This window comes from Zeugodacus cucurbitae, chromosome 2 (assembly GCF_028554725.1).
Source record: "Zeugodacus cucurbitae isolate PBARC_wt_2022May chromosome 2, idZeuCucr1.2, whole genome shotgun sequence".
In the NCBI taxonomy this organism is placed as follows: Eukaryota; Metazoa; Arthropoda; class Insecta; order Diptera; family Tephritidae; genus Zeugodacus; species Zeugodacus cucurbitae.
The window spans coordinates 72,016,139-72,033,948 of record NC_071667.1 but is presented as its reverse complement, the minus strand read 5'-3'; the positions used below and the strand labels follow the sequence as shown (position 1 = coordinate 72,033,948).

Genomic DNA, 17,810 nt, shown 5'->3' with positions numbered 1-17,810 from the left:
ATTTGCTCACTGTAGTGAGAGTTTCATAATGCAAGCGAATGCATATTTCTTCGTCGGCAGCATGCAATGAAACGTTAAATATTTTTCATGTATTGTGTTTACTTGTGCGGAGCGGCAAAAGCTATGCGTGAGCGTACTCTCGCTCGCACACGAACACATATGCGTTTCTACTCATTTGTTTGCGTTCGCTTTTGTGTGTCCCAGAAAAGTGAAGATGCAATGGAAAATTTATTTTTCTAACTCTCGTCAGAAAAGCACGATCAACCTGTTGCAGTCTGCAATGCGCTCTTTCGCTTTTGTGCGCTTGCAGCTGAGTGAGCTTTCGATATGCGCTGCCGTGCGCATGTTATGTGTACGAGTGAACGAATGTTTTATAGAGCGCATGAAAAATATGCGGACTGTTGACACTTGGATGTTATACACGGTAATCCTTTTCCTTGAAAGGTTTCAGAAAAATGCCAAACAGACAGTCGATTAAAGCTGTGCGAGTTAGTTGGCATTTCAAAAGACCGCATAGTTCATAGCCAGCCTGAAATATTGCGGCCGAGAACTCACTCTGGACAACAAGTGCATTAGTGAGTTCACTTTTCAAAAGCGTTTGGACCAGTTAAGGGGTTAGGTTGGTCTCAGAAGTTGAAAAATGGTATCTTTAATACATACAAACATATATTTAATTTAAACCATTGAGCATTTCAAATATACATATTTGAACAGTATTTTGTGAAATTTTTATTTAAAAATACCGAAAACCTCATATCCGGTACCGGTACCTCATATCCAATGACGTGTGCAAAAAAAATGTCTTACCCTAGGCAGCATAACTCATTATTGGTTCATCCAAAGTCAACAAACCGAAAATGTTTCGATAGTACATAGATAAAACTAGTTGACGAACGAAGGCAAAAAAATATTAAAATTTTAATTTTTGACAGAATTTTAACGAAAAAACTCACTTTTTTGATAAAATTTTCGCTATATGTACATATATTAGCTCGGAAAAATTAGTTATAATAAAATCGCTTCATAACTTTTCGAGAAATCGTGTCCACCGACTTAAAAAATGGAGTTTTGAGTTAAACGGGTTTAAAGTTTTACATTCAAATTGACGTAACTTAATGGTGGGACTTCTAACGACGAAAAATGAAACCACTGGTACCCACCGAGTACCGAAGATCAACGAATACGTTCTGAAGAATGTGAGATTTGTGCTATAGACCATAAGGACTATAAAAATAATGGTCACCGACTAACTGGATAAGGGCAAATGGTATCAGGGTTCCGTTGTAACGAATTATTGGGTTTTTCTTCTAACTTCCAACGAAGAAAAATTTATCCGCTGATACCCAACAAAGACCAAGTGAAGAACAAAACGGGGGATTTCAACGACAAGCAAGAACAAGAAGATGGTGAAAAAATAATGGCCACCGACCACTTGGTGTATGTATGTGTTCGACTTCTTTTTTTTTCGTTTCGGTAAGGGCAAAATTCTGTCAGGGTTTTGTTGAACTGAAATATTGTTGAATCATAATTTTTTTTTTAATCTTTATATGACTATCTTCTCTCGTACGAATACTATTTTCAAACACTATGTGCTTTAGTATGCAAACAATAGTATATACTGCTGACGTTTATGTGGGCTCACTCATTGCGCTCGTAAGCCTACTTACTTGCAGAGAGAGAGGCCGCGTCGACAATGAGTCAAACGCGCCACTCAAACGCTCAGTCAGTCAGTCATCTGTTGAGCATTTGAATGAAATTAAAGATCGTTTTTTTCGGAAATTAGTTCTATCTAGTGAGTCTGTGAAAGTGTTAGCGAAACGGCGCATTTCCACTACAAGCAAACTAGCAATTAAGTGACGTCAAAGACGCGCTGCGACTGCACGAATAGACGACTGACACTGTCGATCGACTGCTGATCAGCAGTGCAAAAACAAAACCAAAACGAATGAGCGCACGACAGCCGCCCACCGCGCGCACACACACATAAATACACAAGCGAGCGAGTTACATACATATATCGCTGTGTGTGTACGCTGTAAGAGCGCGCTCCGCACACAGACACACACCAGTAAATATATCAGTATTTCATTTATATATATGCACGTCTATGTATGTAAGCGCTTCTTCGTACATTTGTTGGCGGCGAAGCGTTAAGGCAGCCCAGCCGTATTGAACGCGTAAAGAAACGAAAGTTTTTCATTTTCTTCGCGGTGTTTTGGGCGGCGCGGCACATAGCGCAGATATAGGAGAGTGGCATTGCTTGGTGGCGCGTTAACGCTGTCGTTTCATTTCGATTTTTCGCTTCACATTCGCTGTGCGCGTTTAGCTATCGGCTGTTTGTTGTTTGTTTTGCGCGCTTTGCGTTGAGCACCTTTTCGCTTTTTTCCCTATACTTGATTTTTTCTCGTTTTTTTCGTTTCGACGTTTCGCTGATCAGTGCGAGGCGACGCGACGCGACGCGATTTTCGACGCAGCGCAGCAGATCGCACGAAGTCAGCGGCGCGGCAAGCGCGAGCGATCAGAGAATTTCTCTAAATAAACGCAACACACTGGTGCAGTTCAGTAACGCGTAAAAATTTCACTGCAACGGTTTGCTCCGCCAACGGCAACGGATGACGACTGATATGAGCGACGATTAGAGGAAAGAAACAACTTGTTGAAAACACAACACATACGCTGAAGTAGATAAAATTCCAAAGAGTTACAAAAAAATAACAACAAAAACAACAACAACATATATTTAAAAATAACTTTATTAAAATATTCACGATATTCACGACACTGCTGTGTGTAAGCGGTGAGCTCAAGCAGAAATTTAAGTGTTTTGAATTGATTTGTGAAATGTGCTAAAGAAAAACACCACAGTGAGTAGACAGCGAAGAACACAAGCGAAGAATAAAAAACAACAAACCGAACCAGTAGAAAAGGAAGTAGAAGCAGCGCTTAACTTAGAAGCACTACTGAGATCCTGCCAATTGTCGCTCAACTCAACTTGCCAACTATCCGTTGCGTATACGTATAGGAGTGCGCTCAACGCCAAACGCACTACTTGTAAAAAACAATAAAGTATATTACAAAAAAAAAAAACACACACACACACAAACATGTCACATCAATGCAGTTGCGGACGCGATCTCAACAACAATTACGTGTCCTACACAAGCGCCTACGCCAACGGCAGCTCCAGTCTGGATCGTGAGACGAGCAGCAGCAAATCGTCCATGCCCGGCAAGACGACACAACTCACAGCGAAAGTGATGTTCGGCACTGTGGGCGCCATTAAGGATCTGCGCGAGAAGGAGAAGTCACGTCATGCGACAACGCGCGCCAGCGATCGGCGCAATTGAGCGTAAGCGTGTGCGCGCGCAGAGACTGAAAGGGGCTGTTGGCTGTTGGGTATGGGGTGAGCATGCGCAAGGATACTGGAAACGTGGCTAATGTGGCGGTACAGTGTTAAGTAGTAGTTAAGGTGTGGCAAGTAGATAGCACGACGTAAGGATGACGCGGCGCTACATTATTTACTATCTACCATGTTATAATGCGTTGGTGGAACGCGCGGCGTTGGTGATTGCGGCTCTTGAAATGCCAAGCGTTTGCGCCTGTTTAACAGGTGTGTACTTACATCTACAGCTATGTATATGTATGCATTATGCGTTACGTGTTCTTCAGCAGCGTTATCGTCGCGAACTTTCCAGCAAAACCTTAACGGCAATTATGTCGACGCTACGTTTTTCCAAAACAAATAATATAATAAACTATTTATTTGCATGTAAGTGGGTAGTTTATCATAAGTGTTTTGGCGCCTTGGCGTATATGCTCATGCTACGACATAGTAATATATGTAAATATTTGCTTAACAATTTAATTTCATAGTAACAATTTATTTATAACTAAGTGCACCCTGTGGAAATTATTAGAACAGTTAGTTTTTGTTGTGCAACAATAGTTACATACATATGCACATGTGTATATTTGCTACAGAAACAACTTAAATGTTTACACCAAAATATTGTATATTATGCTATAATCTAATTTAATTTATTAGCTATAATTTGAAACTTTCCAAAAGCAATTTTGTTTTTCACATGTGAATTATTAAATACAATTTCGGAATATTAATGTATTTTTTTTTTAATTTGTTTTATTATTTTAAGTTAATTTTTTATTTAAAACATAAAAATATTTTTTTTATTATGTATTTATTATTTCATATTTATATTTTATTTTATATATTTTTTTTTTGTTTTAAAGCAGTGAAAATATTACAAGCTCTAAAATTGAGCGTTTTGAGTTTGATTGCTGCAGTTTCATATATTTTTATTTGTATTTTGATTAATTTTTTATTGTTTTCGTTAAAAAAATTTTGAATTTCATGTAAAAATCTCGCAATTTCATTTGCTAATGACTATATTATTTTATTTAATTATTTTAAATTTTTTGTTTATATTTAAAAATCAATAAAAATATTGCTTTATCTTTACTCAATCATTATTTTGTTTTCTTATTTGAATTTTATTATTATTTTTTTTTTTATTTAGAAATTATCTACATGATCTACATCTATGGTACATTATAGTTCTCAGCAATAATTTCCACTCAGTGTAATAATTGAGTTGTCGTATATAAGCCAATAGTTTAGGACGATTTAAAATATTTAGCAATTTTGGTTTACACATTAAATTATTTGGTTTAATTCGAAATTAATATAAAAAAAATGTTAAATATTGGTTACAATTTTTTTTTTTCAAAAACAAATTTTTTGAATTTTAGCGACACTCCAATTTTAGCTCAACTTTGTTCTCTAAATCTGCTTTGAAAACTTTTGTTAATATCGCAAAACCATAAAGAGTAATTTTTTAAAATCATTGTAAATAATAGAAAGTTGAATAAAGTTGTTTACAAAAATCAGCAGAACATAAGTCTCGGCATCAATAAATTTTTAAACTAATTTTTTTTTTTGGAAAAATTGAAAAAAACTAAACACTCAAATGCATAGCTTTGATGAGAGGAATGTTAATTTTTAATTTGAAAAACCTTTAATTTTCCTTTCTTCGATTATTTTGTATAATTTTCAAAATTAGTAGGTTATCAGTAATTACATTACGGCTCTCAAAACTGCTAGAATATTCCAGTACAGTATACTCTCGAAAAGTAAATCGATTGGTATTTTGGGTAATTTACTTTTTCGAATAATTTACTTTTCCAAATATATACATAAATTATCTGTTTTTATAATATTAAATGCATTTTTAAACTTAAAAAATTCATTCATTTATTTGCTTCAATAAAACATATGGATTTACATGAAAAACATATTTACATTTACATACATACATATGTATTTACTATGAAGAGAAAAAATCTTGAATATTCTTTTGTTTTTTTCTTTTGCAATATATTTGCTGACCATTTTTGTACGACAATTCAAAAAGTCTGACACCTGATTTGCATCGTTTTCATTTTTAAACCAGTGGATCAAGTAGGAGAGTTTATTTACTAAAAAGACGCGATAAACAAGAGAGTAAGTGTTTTTGCAACATCGTAAAAAACGCTGCTTGCTTCGTTTCGAATTTTTTATCACACTCTCTGAAAAGTAAATTAAAAAATTTACTTTTTCGAGGTGCATGTGTAATCTTAAAGGTGATTAACTTTTCCGCGATTATTTACTTTCTGAGAATTTACTTTTCGAGAGTATACTGTATATGAATTCAGTCCGTTATTAGCCGGTCTTAGATATTCGTATAATGAAAATGAGCTAAGAAATCGAACTTCATATTTTTGTCCGAAAATTTTAATTGACAAATTTCTAAAATGATTTCTCAAATAGTCACAGCATTGCATAGCAAAGGAGCATTACATTCATACATACATGTAGTACATATGTATGCACATAATTATGTATTCTTACTGCTGGTTTTTTTCTTTTCCCTTTATCTTTCCCGGTGGTTATCTTTAAACGAGTATTGCTAAAGAGTTCGATAAGCCTTTGGCTACACACTTGGCAGCATAAGATTATATTTTATTCATTAATGAAAAAGTTGATTTTATATTTGCTTTGTGAACAGAATCAGATAATTGATAATGTATTAAAAACACAGAGTAACTAGACGTCTTGGTAACCATTATGTCTCAAAATGGCCTGTTGCTTAGGACGATGTTTTCAAGAAGAAGAAGATAAGCACATTTTTTCGAAGATCATTGAGTTGTGGGTATTTTCGCTTAGAATAAGAAGCAACAGTAACCAAAATCAGAAAAAAAACTAAAAATGTTTTGTATTTTTCAACTGGTGGATTAACAATGGTTTGACTTCAAAGTCTTTTTTAATATATTATAACAGGCAGTCATTGAAAAATATATTTTTTTGTGAAAATAAAACTAAGTGAAATGACAGCAATAACAATAAAGTCTATCAGATTTAATTATTATTTGCTCGCCACTGTAGAGATGTACATATGTACATATGTATGTATGTGGGTGTAGTACGCACATGTTTGTTGACCAGAGATATGAAATTAGTGCGATAAGTGAATTTTCATAGTTAAAATATCTTAATTTGTCCACAAGTGTTATTTTTTCGGTTCTTTTTCTATAGCTACTTACATATGTATTTGTGTTTATATATACAGATGTATGTACATAAATTTGCTCAAACGCTTGTTTTACTGTGTGTGAACAAGCAAACAAATGTACTTGGTTGTTTTTGTTATTTCAATTCAATGAAATGTTGTTGTATAGCACCGAGTTGAAAGAATTAAGTGGCTGAGCGTAGAATTGATCATTTATTCAAAGATATTTACTGAACATTATGAACAATTATTGTTAAATATGAACAGCATATATATTTATAATGATTTAAAAAATAACTATTTTTTCGTTACTACAGAAATATTGTTGTAAACCATTTAAATTTATTAAAAATGTTAAAATAAATTTAATTCGATTTAACATGTTTATGCTATCAAGCTCTAAACGGTGTTGTTATTTTGCGATTTTTAAATAAATAAATTTTCAATTCTATGTTTTAAAGCAGGGATTTACTAAAAATGTTACCAAAATATATAATTTTGCAATGAAAGTTTCAATTAAATGCGCTCAGAGGAAAAACTGCTTAAGTCAAATAATTTCATTTGTCATAATTTTATCGAAATTATTATAATTAAGAATTGACAAATTTTTGTTTATAAAAAAACGTGCAAATAATATTTTTAAATATTTTTTTTTAATAAAATTATTTTTAAAGTTTAAACCAATAAAGTTTATTAAAAAATTGCTTTTGGAAAGTCGTGGTTTTTGAAAAACAGAACAAAGTTAAAATATTTATTAAATTTGTTTTATTTTAATTAAATTTAAAATATTTTTATTAACTTTTTTCTAAATATTTGATTTTTTGTTAAAAATGCTAAAATGTAGCAACTAAATTTTTACTACTTTTTTTATTACTTGATACTAACAAAAGTCTTTATACAAACATATTTTTATTTATTTATTTTTATGTTTTACTTTTTTACTCTTGTAAGCAACATGTTTGTGTCTAACTGCAACAATTACAGTATGTGCAAAAAATATATGGCAAAATATCCATTAAAATCTATGCAATTAAATATATAGACTACATGTTTTCATATATATAATTATAATTAAAATATTTGCAAAAGTTAAATTTTTTCCAGTAATTGTAATACTATAAAACAAAATGGACTTTTTTCTCTATAATTATGATCAATTACATTTACGAAGGCCAGTGAGTTGTTACCTAACATAAGCTGTATATTTGTTCTTATTTATTTTAAGGCTAAAGTAAAGCAAATATTTTATGTTTATAAATTAAATAATTGCCAATTTTTTATATATTTAATGTATATAGGTATATGTACTCAATATGTATGTGTATACATATACAAATATATAAAAAATCTTTAAATAATATATAATATTTTGTAAAATAAGTATTCTTGTAAAATGTTGCAATACCAAGCACAGAGAGCCTTAAAAACCTGATTCCAAAATAATATTTTATTTTTAATAAATAATTTTTAAGTTGAAATGTTAATAAATATCAAATATATACATATGCAAAATAGTTTTGTGGTATGTAATTTTATAAAAATAAATCGAATCAAAAATTTTAAGTAAAAAAAATAACAAAAAAAATACGCAAAAAAAATTATGTTAGTTAAATATAGCATTTTATAAAATATAAGTAACCTATAAAATTATATAATATAGCACAATTAATATGTATGCACATTATTTCATATAAAAAATAAATAAACAAGAATTATACAATTTATCAATAAATAACAAAAAATATATATATTTAAATTTATTTATTATTGTTTTTGCAAAAAAATATTTTTTCATTATTCTATGTGTTTTTTTCATTAAAAAAAAGTGTTGAAATCCATATGCACGCTTGTTCTTCCACCACTGATTTATACTAAGCGCGTGTATTTTTGTTTATTATGAAGATAATTGTTGATTTTAATAATTTACTTCACTTTGCCTATACAAATTTGGTTTGCAGCAGTTGAGCTGTCTCCAATCATCAGCGCTGTTATTTACATATAAATCTATATATATACATATGTATTTATTTATTTATTTATGCATGTATTGACTTTTATTTTCGTTGTCACTTCGACGTGTTTGGCACTCGTTGTCTCGCTGCCTGACAGCTTGGAATTCAATAAAGTCACCACTTAAAAGTCATTGCTGCGAAAATGTTAAACATTTTAACCCCAACTCTGTGCGCAAAGGATGACGCCGGTGTTTTTTATTTGAATTAGAATTACAAGTACGAGTATTCACTGCCAGTTCGTATTATTTAGTATATTAAAGTGAAGATTTGTTGTTGTACGAAGTATTTGTTTGGCAATTTATGTAAATTTTCGGCTGTTTTTTTAATTTATTTTATTTTCTTTGTTTGAAATCTATTTTTTTGAGTTTTTTCGAAAATCTTATGAACTGTTCAGTACTATTTATAATATTTCTTTAGTCTCTACATGTTGTCAGAAAACACTGGTACATTTTTTAAGCAAACTCTCAGAAACATAATACGCTAAGTATACTTTTAGGCTAGCAGTCAATTTCTTTCCTCAAAATTTTTTTATTTGCTGCAAATTGTCAACATTTGCATAAGCCAATATGTAGTCCGAGGGGCAGTCATTTCTATGACAATTTTTCATGACCTTAATCAAATCAAGAATATTTAAGCTTCGGTATTAAAGTCGCAAAAAGCTTTATCTGTTGTATGAGGTATCAGAGTAAGAATTTTTGTTTTTTTTTTTCCAAAGAAATCGTTATTTTTTGTGAAACCTATTTCTTGTTCCATGGTAAGAGTCCAATGATTATACACTTCATATCTGAACACTTAGAACGTCGTATTAGTAATGAGGAAAACGATCTTTACAGACATTTTTATTTCATCTGGAACTAAGAGACGTATTTTTAGGTCGCTTAGTGTATTATGTACCCGCTGGTGGAAGCCGAGGAAGAGGGAGACCTGCACTCCGATGGAAGGACCAGGTGGAGAGGGACCTGGCTTCGCTTGGTATAACCAATTGGCGCCAAACTGCCAGAAGGAGGGAGACGTGGAGCGCTGTTTTGGACCGCGTAAGCGGTGTCTACGCCAGTCAAAAAGAAGTAGTGTATTATCTACCATATCATATAGATATTTGTTCCTTGTTCCTTTAACTAAATAGTAGGAATGCTTTCACAGGATTTGTCATGGGTTATTTGGATAAACTCCGAATTTTTGGGTGTGTAAATTTAAAATTAATGTAAAAAAATTACTTTGAACGTGACTAAAAATCTCCATATGCTTGAGGAAATACCGCTTTATATACATATGTTACTATCGACGTAGATCTGCAGCTACCGGGTGCTTATCAGAGTCATCAGAACCTCTAAGGGTATTTCTAGAAATAAAAAAAAGATATTTATGAATCTTTATTCTTCTGTAAGCCTCTAGGCACAAACCATAAAGCTTCCGAAAGCTAAAGGGTTAACATTACATCTATCTAAGCTGAGGAGTCATTGGTTGACGAGTTTGTGTTTTTATTGAATATTATCTGAGCCCAGGGGGAGAAGTGAGATATATTAATCGTCTTTATGCTCCACCTTGGATTGATATGCATTTTTTAATGCGGAATAAATAACTCATTGTTAAAAAATCTTGTTTTTCTAAAATTTTTCATTTCAAATTACAACTACACAGCTCAGAGCACGCTTTCTCGTTTAGTATGCAGAATGGAATATTTTTTAACTTCCGCTTTTATTTTATTATAATTTTTTGATTGGAATACCAATACACTACAAATAACCAAATGCGGATCTTATTCACCATTCACGCATTGCAATTAATTCTTCAGTTTCTCCACCCACTAACTCTCAATTAGACCACGTTGCAACTGACAGGTGATATGATACTGGTACATCCTCCTCAATGATACGAACGAGAATATTTCAAATCACGCACGCACAGACACACCCGCAAACAAATAACAGTAAAGTTTGAAAAAGGTGTAGCGGCAAAAACGGCAGTGGAAAAACGAAAGCATTTCGGCGCTGCGCCGACCATTGTAAATCTGTGCTGAGCGCGGAAAAAGGAGGCAAAGCAAAAAAAAAAAGAATGTATGTGAGTAGAAGCTTAAGTAAAAATAAAAAAAATAAAAAAAAAAGTTGAACGGAACAAGAAATGCTGTTAAGAGAAGAAATTCCGAAAAAAAAGAATCATAAAATTAAAGATAGCAAAGAAGACGGTAAGAAGATTGGTCAAGTCAGGCAGGCAGCCGGTTAGGTGACGTTGCTGCTGTGAAAGTTGTGGCGAGCCAAGAAAGTAAGTGTGCACACAGTCATACTCATATACATACATATGTACAAAGCGAATAGTTGTTAAGCACGAGAATGGGAGAACAAGTAAGCAACAACAACAACAATTACAATGGCTTGTAATAAAGTAGTAAAAATCACAGAAAGAAATACATACCACAGCATAACAACAATGTTTGTCTAAGTTGATCAGACAAACAGACAAACAGAAAAACGCTTTTGCTTTCACATCTCGAAAGTCCAACGAGTCTACAGACACGACGTTCGTGCTTAAATTTCTTTATTAGTATGTGTCTATAGAATTATCAGATCTTCATTTGTGGCCACGTGAGTTACATTTATGGAGGTATGCATATGAAAATATATGTTTGTATATAGAACATCCATGCATATATGAAGCTATGTGTAGCTACCCAGTAGGAATATTTTTTTATTAAAACCAAATTAGATTTAAATACGTTATAAGTTTAGTATTACGGTAAGTTGTTGCGAAAGATCACAAATAGATATAAGTAATAAACGTGTTAAAAAATAACGGGAATTTTCGTTTTGTGTTTAATATGAGTTCATTCGTCTACATTAATGTTGCCGCCTTCAAAAGAGTACCCCTTCGATATTAAGTACTTATGCCAGCGTTTCATTCAATTGTGGAAACACTTCTCAAACTCGATTTTTGGGATAGCCTTTGGCTCTTTCAGCGATTTCTCGTATACTTGTAAAACGACGGCTCTTTAAATTGGTCTTTATTTTTGGAAATATGTCAGAAGAAATCACATGGAGTCATGACTGGTGAATATTCCCGTTTTGCTTTTGGCTAAGAATTCACAGCCAACACCAACAACAAACGAAGTATGACGAAAATCGCTAAGCTCATAATGAAACGTCTAACCTTAACGGCAGCTGTAAACAAATAAGCAATAAATACTGTTGACATTTTATCTTACTTAGGTGTATGTACTATATCAACATAATAAAAAATATAAAAAAATGAATTTTGAAATTCTCGTTATTCTTTTAACACACCTGGTATAATTTTGGGGTATTTGTCGATAATTTTTTTCCTTCGGATTAACAGTTATTCTATTTTCGTTTTCCAATTTTTTTCCGATTTCCAATTTTTAAGGGCTAAAACCCATGAAAAATTAGGCAATTTTCGTGATGTTTATTAAGAAAGTGCACTGTAGAATGTTTCGTAGTTTTTTGAACATAATAAGGTATACTTTCAACTATATTTTAAGATTTTTTTTTTACAAAAATATTGAAAAATAACATAGTTATGTGCTACCTTGGGAGATGCCAAAAAAAGTTCCCCAACTGATGACAGGATTCTGGGCGAGTGAGTAACAGAAACAAAAAAAAAATCAAAAAGGTTTTTAAAATTTAAGATATTTCCTACGATTTTGGAAAATATCAAAAATTTACAAAATGGCGTAGTTAAAAAAAAAAATCGTTTTTTAGGTAAAAAAATTGTCGTTTATTTAATACCAAATTGGTAATTTTCAACAAAATAAAAAGATCGTAGCTCATTGTATAGTAAATATATTCAGGAATACTCAGTTTAAATTTGAAGAATTTGAAAGTATAAACTATCGAATAAGCAGAAAAAAAAGAAATCGATTTTTTTTATTTAATTATAATCGATTTGTTTATGACCTATGACCTCGAAAATTCCACATTTTTGACGTATTATTTCGTGATGCTGTAAACTGACGCTTCTCGATCATAAAAGACGACCATGACCTTACTTTTGAACCCAAATGCTAGTGTAAAATATTGTATTTACGAAAAGAATAAGTTTTGATAACTTCCAGAGGCTAAACAAAAATGCTGTAAGTTAACCGAGAGCTATAGTTAGAGTTCTGACGAAACTTAAAATTGCTTATCATATTACCTACAGGGGTGCTTAGCACAATTATTGATGAAGGTACATATAAGTATATTAAGTGCGTGTGAGCGTGTGCTTAAGTATGCGTGTACTTAGTGGTAACGAGTTCCGAAGCGTTCGCAGTAACACAGTAACAGTGACCCAGTACCCCCACTCAAGGCGTTGTTGTGTCGATCGCCAAAGGCAAACGCAGAGCACACCATTAAGTCAACACCAGCTTTTTTGGTTAGCTTCTATGTGGTGATATTGACTGAGCTCACTGAGTTGGCGCAAGCATAAAATTAACAACAACAGCGCTGCTCAAACAATTCTTATCGTGATTGTCTCGTTTCTATGCCTGGCTTTCGTTAGCTTTATGTTTTTATAAATATATGTACATCCGTACAGATATATATCTATATGTCTGTAGTTATATACAACTGTAAGTATGTCATTTCTGTCGTCTTTCGATTTCATTTCAATTCTGTCCAATAAGCATGCATTGATGACGCACCACTTTGGCGTCACAATGCGCCACAGACTCGTGTGTTCGTGTGTTTTTTTTTCATTTTTCAATTTAATATCGTTCTTACCGTTTCGCTTCATATACCATATTTACGGTGTTGACTGCTAAGACGGCTGGTCAACACACAGTGTTAGGCACAGTGGTACGAATTGAGAGAAATGTTATTAATTTATTTTGTCCTCATTATTTTGGTAATTTTAATATATGATGTTAGAATTGGAACTGTTAATGTCATCTGAATTGGTAATTGTAATGGGATTGATATTAATATTGGTATTGGTATTGGTATTAGTAATGATATTGGCAGTGGTATTGGTATTGGTATTGGTATTAGTATTGATATTGGTAGTGGTATTGGTATTGGTATTGCTATTGATATTGGTATTGCTATTGATATTGGTATTGGTATTAGAATTGGCACTGCATTTATAGGATTGATATTATATTGGTATTGGTATTGCTATTGATATTGGTATTGGTATTGGTATTAGTATTGATATTGGTAGTGGTATTGGTATTGGTATTGCTATTGATATTGGTATTGGTATTAGAATTGGCACTGCATTTATAGGATTGATATTATATTGGTATTGGTATTGCTATTGGTAGTGGTATTGGTATTGCTATTGATATTGGTATTGGTATTGGAATTGGTATTGGTTTTTGGTATTTGTATTGGTATTGGTATTTGATGTCGGTATTAGTATTTGTATTAATATTGGGATTGGTATTTGTATTGGTAATGATGCTGGTATTGGTATTGACATTTTTTTAAATATTAGAATATAATGATTGGTATTGGTGGTATTGGAAGTGGTATTGTACTATTATTGATATTTGTATTGGTATTGTTTTAAGTATTAATATTTGTATTACTTCTGGTACTAATTTATATTTTTATTTTTATTGTAATACTGGTAATTATAGTGATATTAGTACAAATATTAGTATAAGTAAAGTCCTTATTTGAAGAATAGTGCGTATATGAAATATTTGCATTCGCCTAATGGAAGTGGAGTAAAAAAACAAATTTTATGACTTCATAAAAAATGTATTTTTAGCTCACATTCACCTCACTTTCATTTTAATAGAAAATTTATAAACACGCATATATATATAAACAAATACTTGCATATATACACTTATACAGCTACACTCATCAAAAATCATAAAAAATCTGCGAAAAAATGCCATCTTAGATAGCGCAAGAGACCGATCCCTTCCCATTAAAGATATGCGCATACATTTCAGTTTGGTTACCATCAATTTCGTATTTCCGAGTTCAATCACCTTTATGTTAAAAGTGCAAGTATGTAAGTGGCTACTAGATGCTTCAAATAGCAATTAAGAAACTTTCTAAAAAATACTTTGGAGATTTTTAAGGGTTACGAATCGCTGATTGAGCATTGCGAATTCGTTGAAAACGTATAATAACAATACATTTCGCGTGACATGAAGCAGCTGCTTGAATTTAGACCATACAATTAAGGGGAATTTTTTAATAATTATTAGAAAGAAAGGTTAGCTTTTTTGTATTTTATCTGAAAACGGTGGTTATTCAATATGACTCTCTTTTTAGTGATTTTTGCCGGTAGGTATTCCAAGTCGTTTGGAAACTTTAGGTTTCAAGAATTGTCCAGCTTGCATCTTATTAATTTGTGAAATTTCAAATTTAACGAATATTCAGATTTTCCGAAAATTCTCTTGCCTAGGTAGTAAGCTTGAGATAGTAAGGACTTGAAATTTTCAAAATTCACGGTCAATATTGTTGGAAATATTTATGCAAAAAATTCTAGCTGGCTAGTTTTGGAATGCAAGAAATCTATGTACTATATCTGTCTTTCTCTCTGCAAAAATCTCGTCGGATATGTTTTACAATTGGAATCGATCACTAATCGCGGGATCAATGGCAGGTATAGCAGGGTCTATATTTTTTAGAAAGATCATGTAGACGAAGGCTTGTCATCACATAGTATATCAAATGGGTAAACAACTGAACTGTTATTGGCCTTTGTGGACAATTTTTCAGCCGAATCCATATTTTAAAAACGGGCGGTTCTTGATTTTTTAACACAACTCTTTTACTATTACTTTCCGAAAATACTCACTTTTTGTGTCTTCCAACGCTCCAGCTGCCAAGCCACCCATCTCATAAGCAAGCTCACATTTCCCACAACTCATGCTAGATTTGCATGCCACAAGAAAAGACACACAAAAAATACTATTTGACTGCGAGATATGTACATAATGCTACAAACACAACTACATATGTTGAGCAAAAACAAAAAACAATAATAATAGTAAACAACAGAAACAAACACACACATTCAGACAGACAGATAATAGCACTGTCATTTAAAACGAATTTTATGCATGCGAGGAGGAGAACTCAACAACTGCAACTTTCTCTTCTTCTAATTGAATTGAAATAAGCGACCACAACCACCAACAACCACCAGCACAACACCAAAACAACACCTACAACAACATATATAATTTCATGATGGAGATTGATAACTTTGTCTATAATTTGAATTGAACAGTTGGCAATATTATTATTGTCGTTATTTTTAGCTAACCTTTTTTTCAAACCCCCTCAACGACTGACTGTTTCATTATTATTTCGGCTTGCATTCGATGACTTGAGTTGGCTATTTGGGATGATTGAATAGCGCCGCTGGCGAACCTTAACCCAAACACAATTGAATCGCGCAGCATTTTTTCAGTTGAAAAAAAAGATCGTTAAATAAATAAATAAAACATAAGCAAAGCTACATGCATACATATGTACAGTAAATTAACAGAAAATACATAAATAGTTGGCTTTTTTATTTGGGCGTTGAGCTCGTAAAACAAAAGTAAAAACTGGAAACAGTTTTGTTTTTTTTTTTTTTGATTTATGTGAAATGAAAGAAAAATGTTGTTGTCTATGAAATGGTCATTAAAAGAAAGTAAGAACTGGCTGTTTGCCATACCCACTTAGCGGCTTTGAAGTCCGATTTGAATGTTGGTCAGCTTGTTGCTTGAGAGCACAGTGGCGGAGTTGAAAAGGTAGGGCCCGAAAGTTGATGTTCTCAGAGACTTTTGACTGTGTGTGTTGTTGAATTATGTGAAGTATGAAATGGTAATGGTAATCGTAATGTGGTTTGTAATGGCATTGGTGTTGTAAGTAATGCACAAGTATAAAGTAAAATGTTGCTAATTGAATCGTTATCGAAATGATAATGATTAAATTTTTGAACCAAGGTTAAAGGTAATGGTAATCGTAATGGTAATGATTACAATAATTTAAAGTATATGGAAAAAAGTAGTCATAATCGTAATTGTATAATTATAGCTATGCAATGGCAATTCTTATAATTATGTAAAGTAAATTAAATAAGTAATGGTAATCGTAATTAAATAATTTTAGTAATGTAATGGTAATCGTAATGATAATGGTTATAATTTTGTAAAGTATAGGAGAAAAGTAATGGTAATCGTGGTCGTACCAATATATCTCCGATATGAAATTATAAGTAATTGTAATCATAATGGAATTGTTTATGGCAAACAGTAATGGGAAATTTAATAATTGTTTTATGTTTAATGTGTGAATAGTAGCAAAACTTATGGACGTAGTCATTTCGATTATTATTAATAATTGGTCTTAAGGTGCAGTAGTCGTAATAATAATGATAAAGGTTTTGGTAAAAGTAGTGGTAATCTTAATGACAATGACTACTTTTATGTAGTAATTGTATTTTTTAACTTAAAAAAATATTTATTATACTCCGAAATAACGCAAAATCTTACTGCGACCACCCAAACGCGGTCGAGCGTTGTGTTCCGCCACTGCAATTGTTATACGCTTGTTGACTTACTGACCGACCGCAACCAGATCTAAAATCCAGCATCGTCTAACTTCAGCGTCAGCTCGTGGTGACAGTGAGAGTAGCCGCCAGCAGTCAGCAGTTAAGATGCGAAGATCAAAACCGCTGATCTCGCAGCATCGCAGCAAATAGTAGGGTGCGTTGTATGGTTGACTGCGCGGTGGGGTAAGCGATCAACAACACAACAGCATACGCATCACTTGTCCACTTGTCCGATCCGCACTTAAGCGAGCGCGCGCAGATTCTGCGTGCACCAGTATAGACGAGTACAACAAAGTGATTTTAAGCTGCTGACTGTTGGCTGCTGCTAACGCTTGGCTTGGCTTGGACGACTATTTGTTTGATGGCTCTTTGCCAAGCCGGCATTCGTGGCGTTTATGATGATTATGGGCTATGATGTAGTATATGACGCCGCTGCCATCACTCTTCTTGGCTAACCGATATTATAGCGGGTTAAGTGTTGGTTACTATTATTGTTTTTATTGTTTTTGTTGCTACTGCTACTGCTGCTGCTGCCGTTGCCGCCACTGGCACTTCCCCACTGCTGTGTGGTTAGTGATGACCGTGATGATGATGATGATGATGTTGTTGACGATGATGATGATCATGGTGGTGGTGGTGCTACAGTAGAAACAACAACACTTTTGGCAGCTGATGGTTGGTGCGATTGCCGGCTAACGGTTGGCGAGCTTCTAATCGAAATCTCCAGCTGAGAATC

At 32.8% G+C, this 17,810-nt stretch overlaps 1 protein-coding gene across 1 annotated transcript; it reads left to right on the top strand.

Annotated features, from left to right (window-relative positions):
- Positions 1-1,757: 1,757 nt before the first annotated feature.
- On the top strand, positions 1,758-8,322 carry LOC105209160 (uncharacterized). The gene has a single exon (XM_011179413.3). It carries the CDS (start codon positions 3,105-3,107, stop codon positions 3,345-3,347), a length of 243 nt encoding a protein of 80 aa, XP_011177715.1. The 5' UTR covers positions 1,758-3,104; the 3' UTR covers positions 3,348-8,322.
- Positions 8,323-17,810: the final 9,488 nt, after the last annotated feature.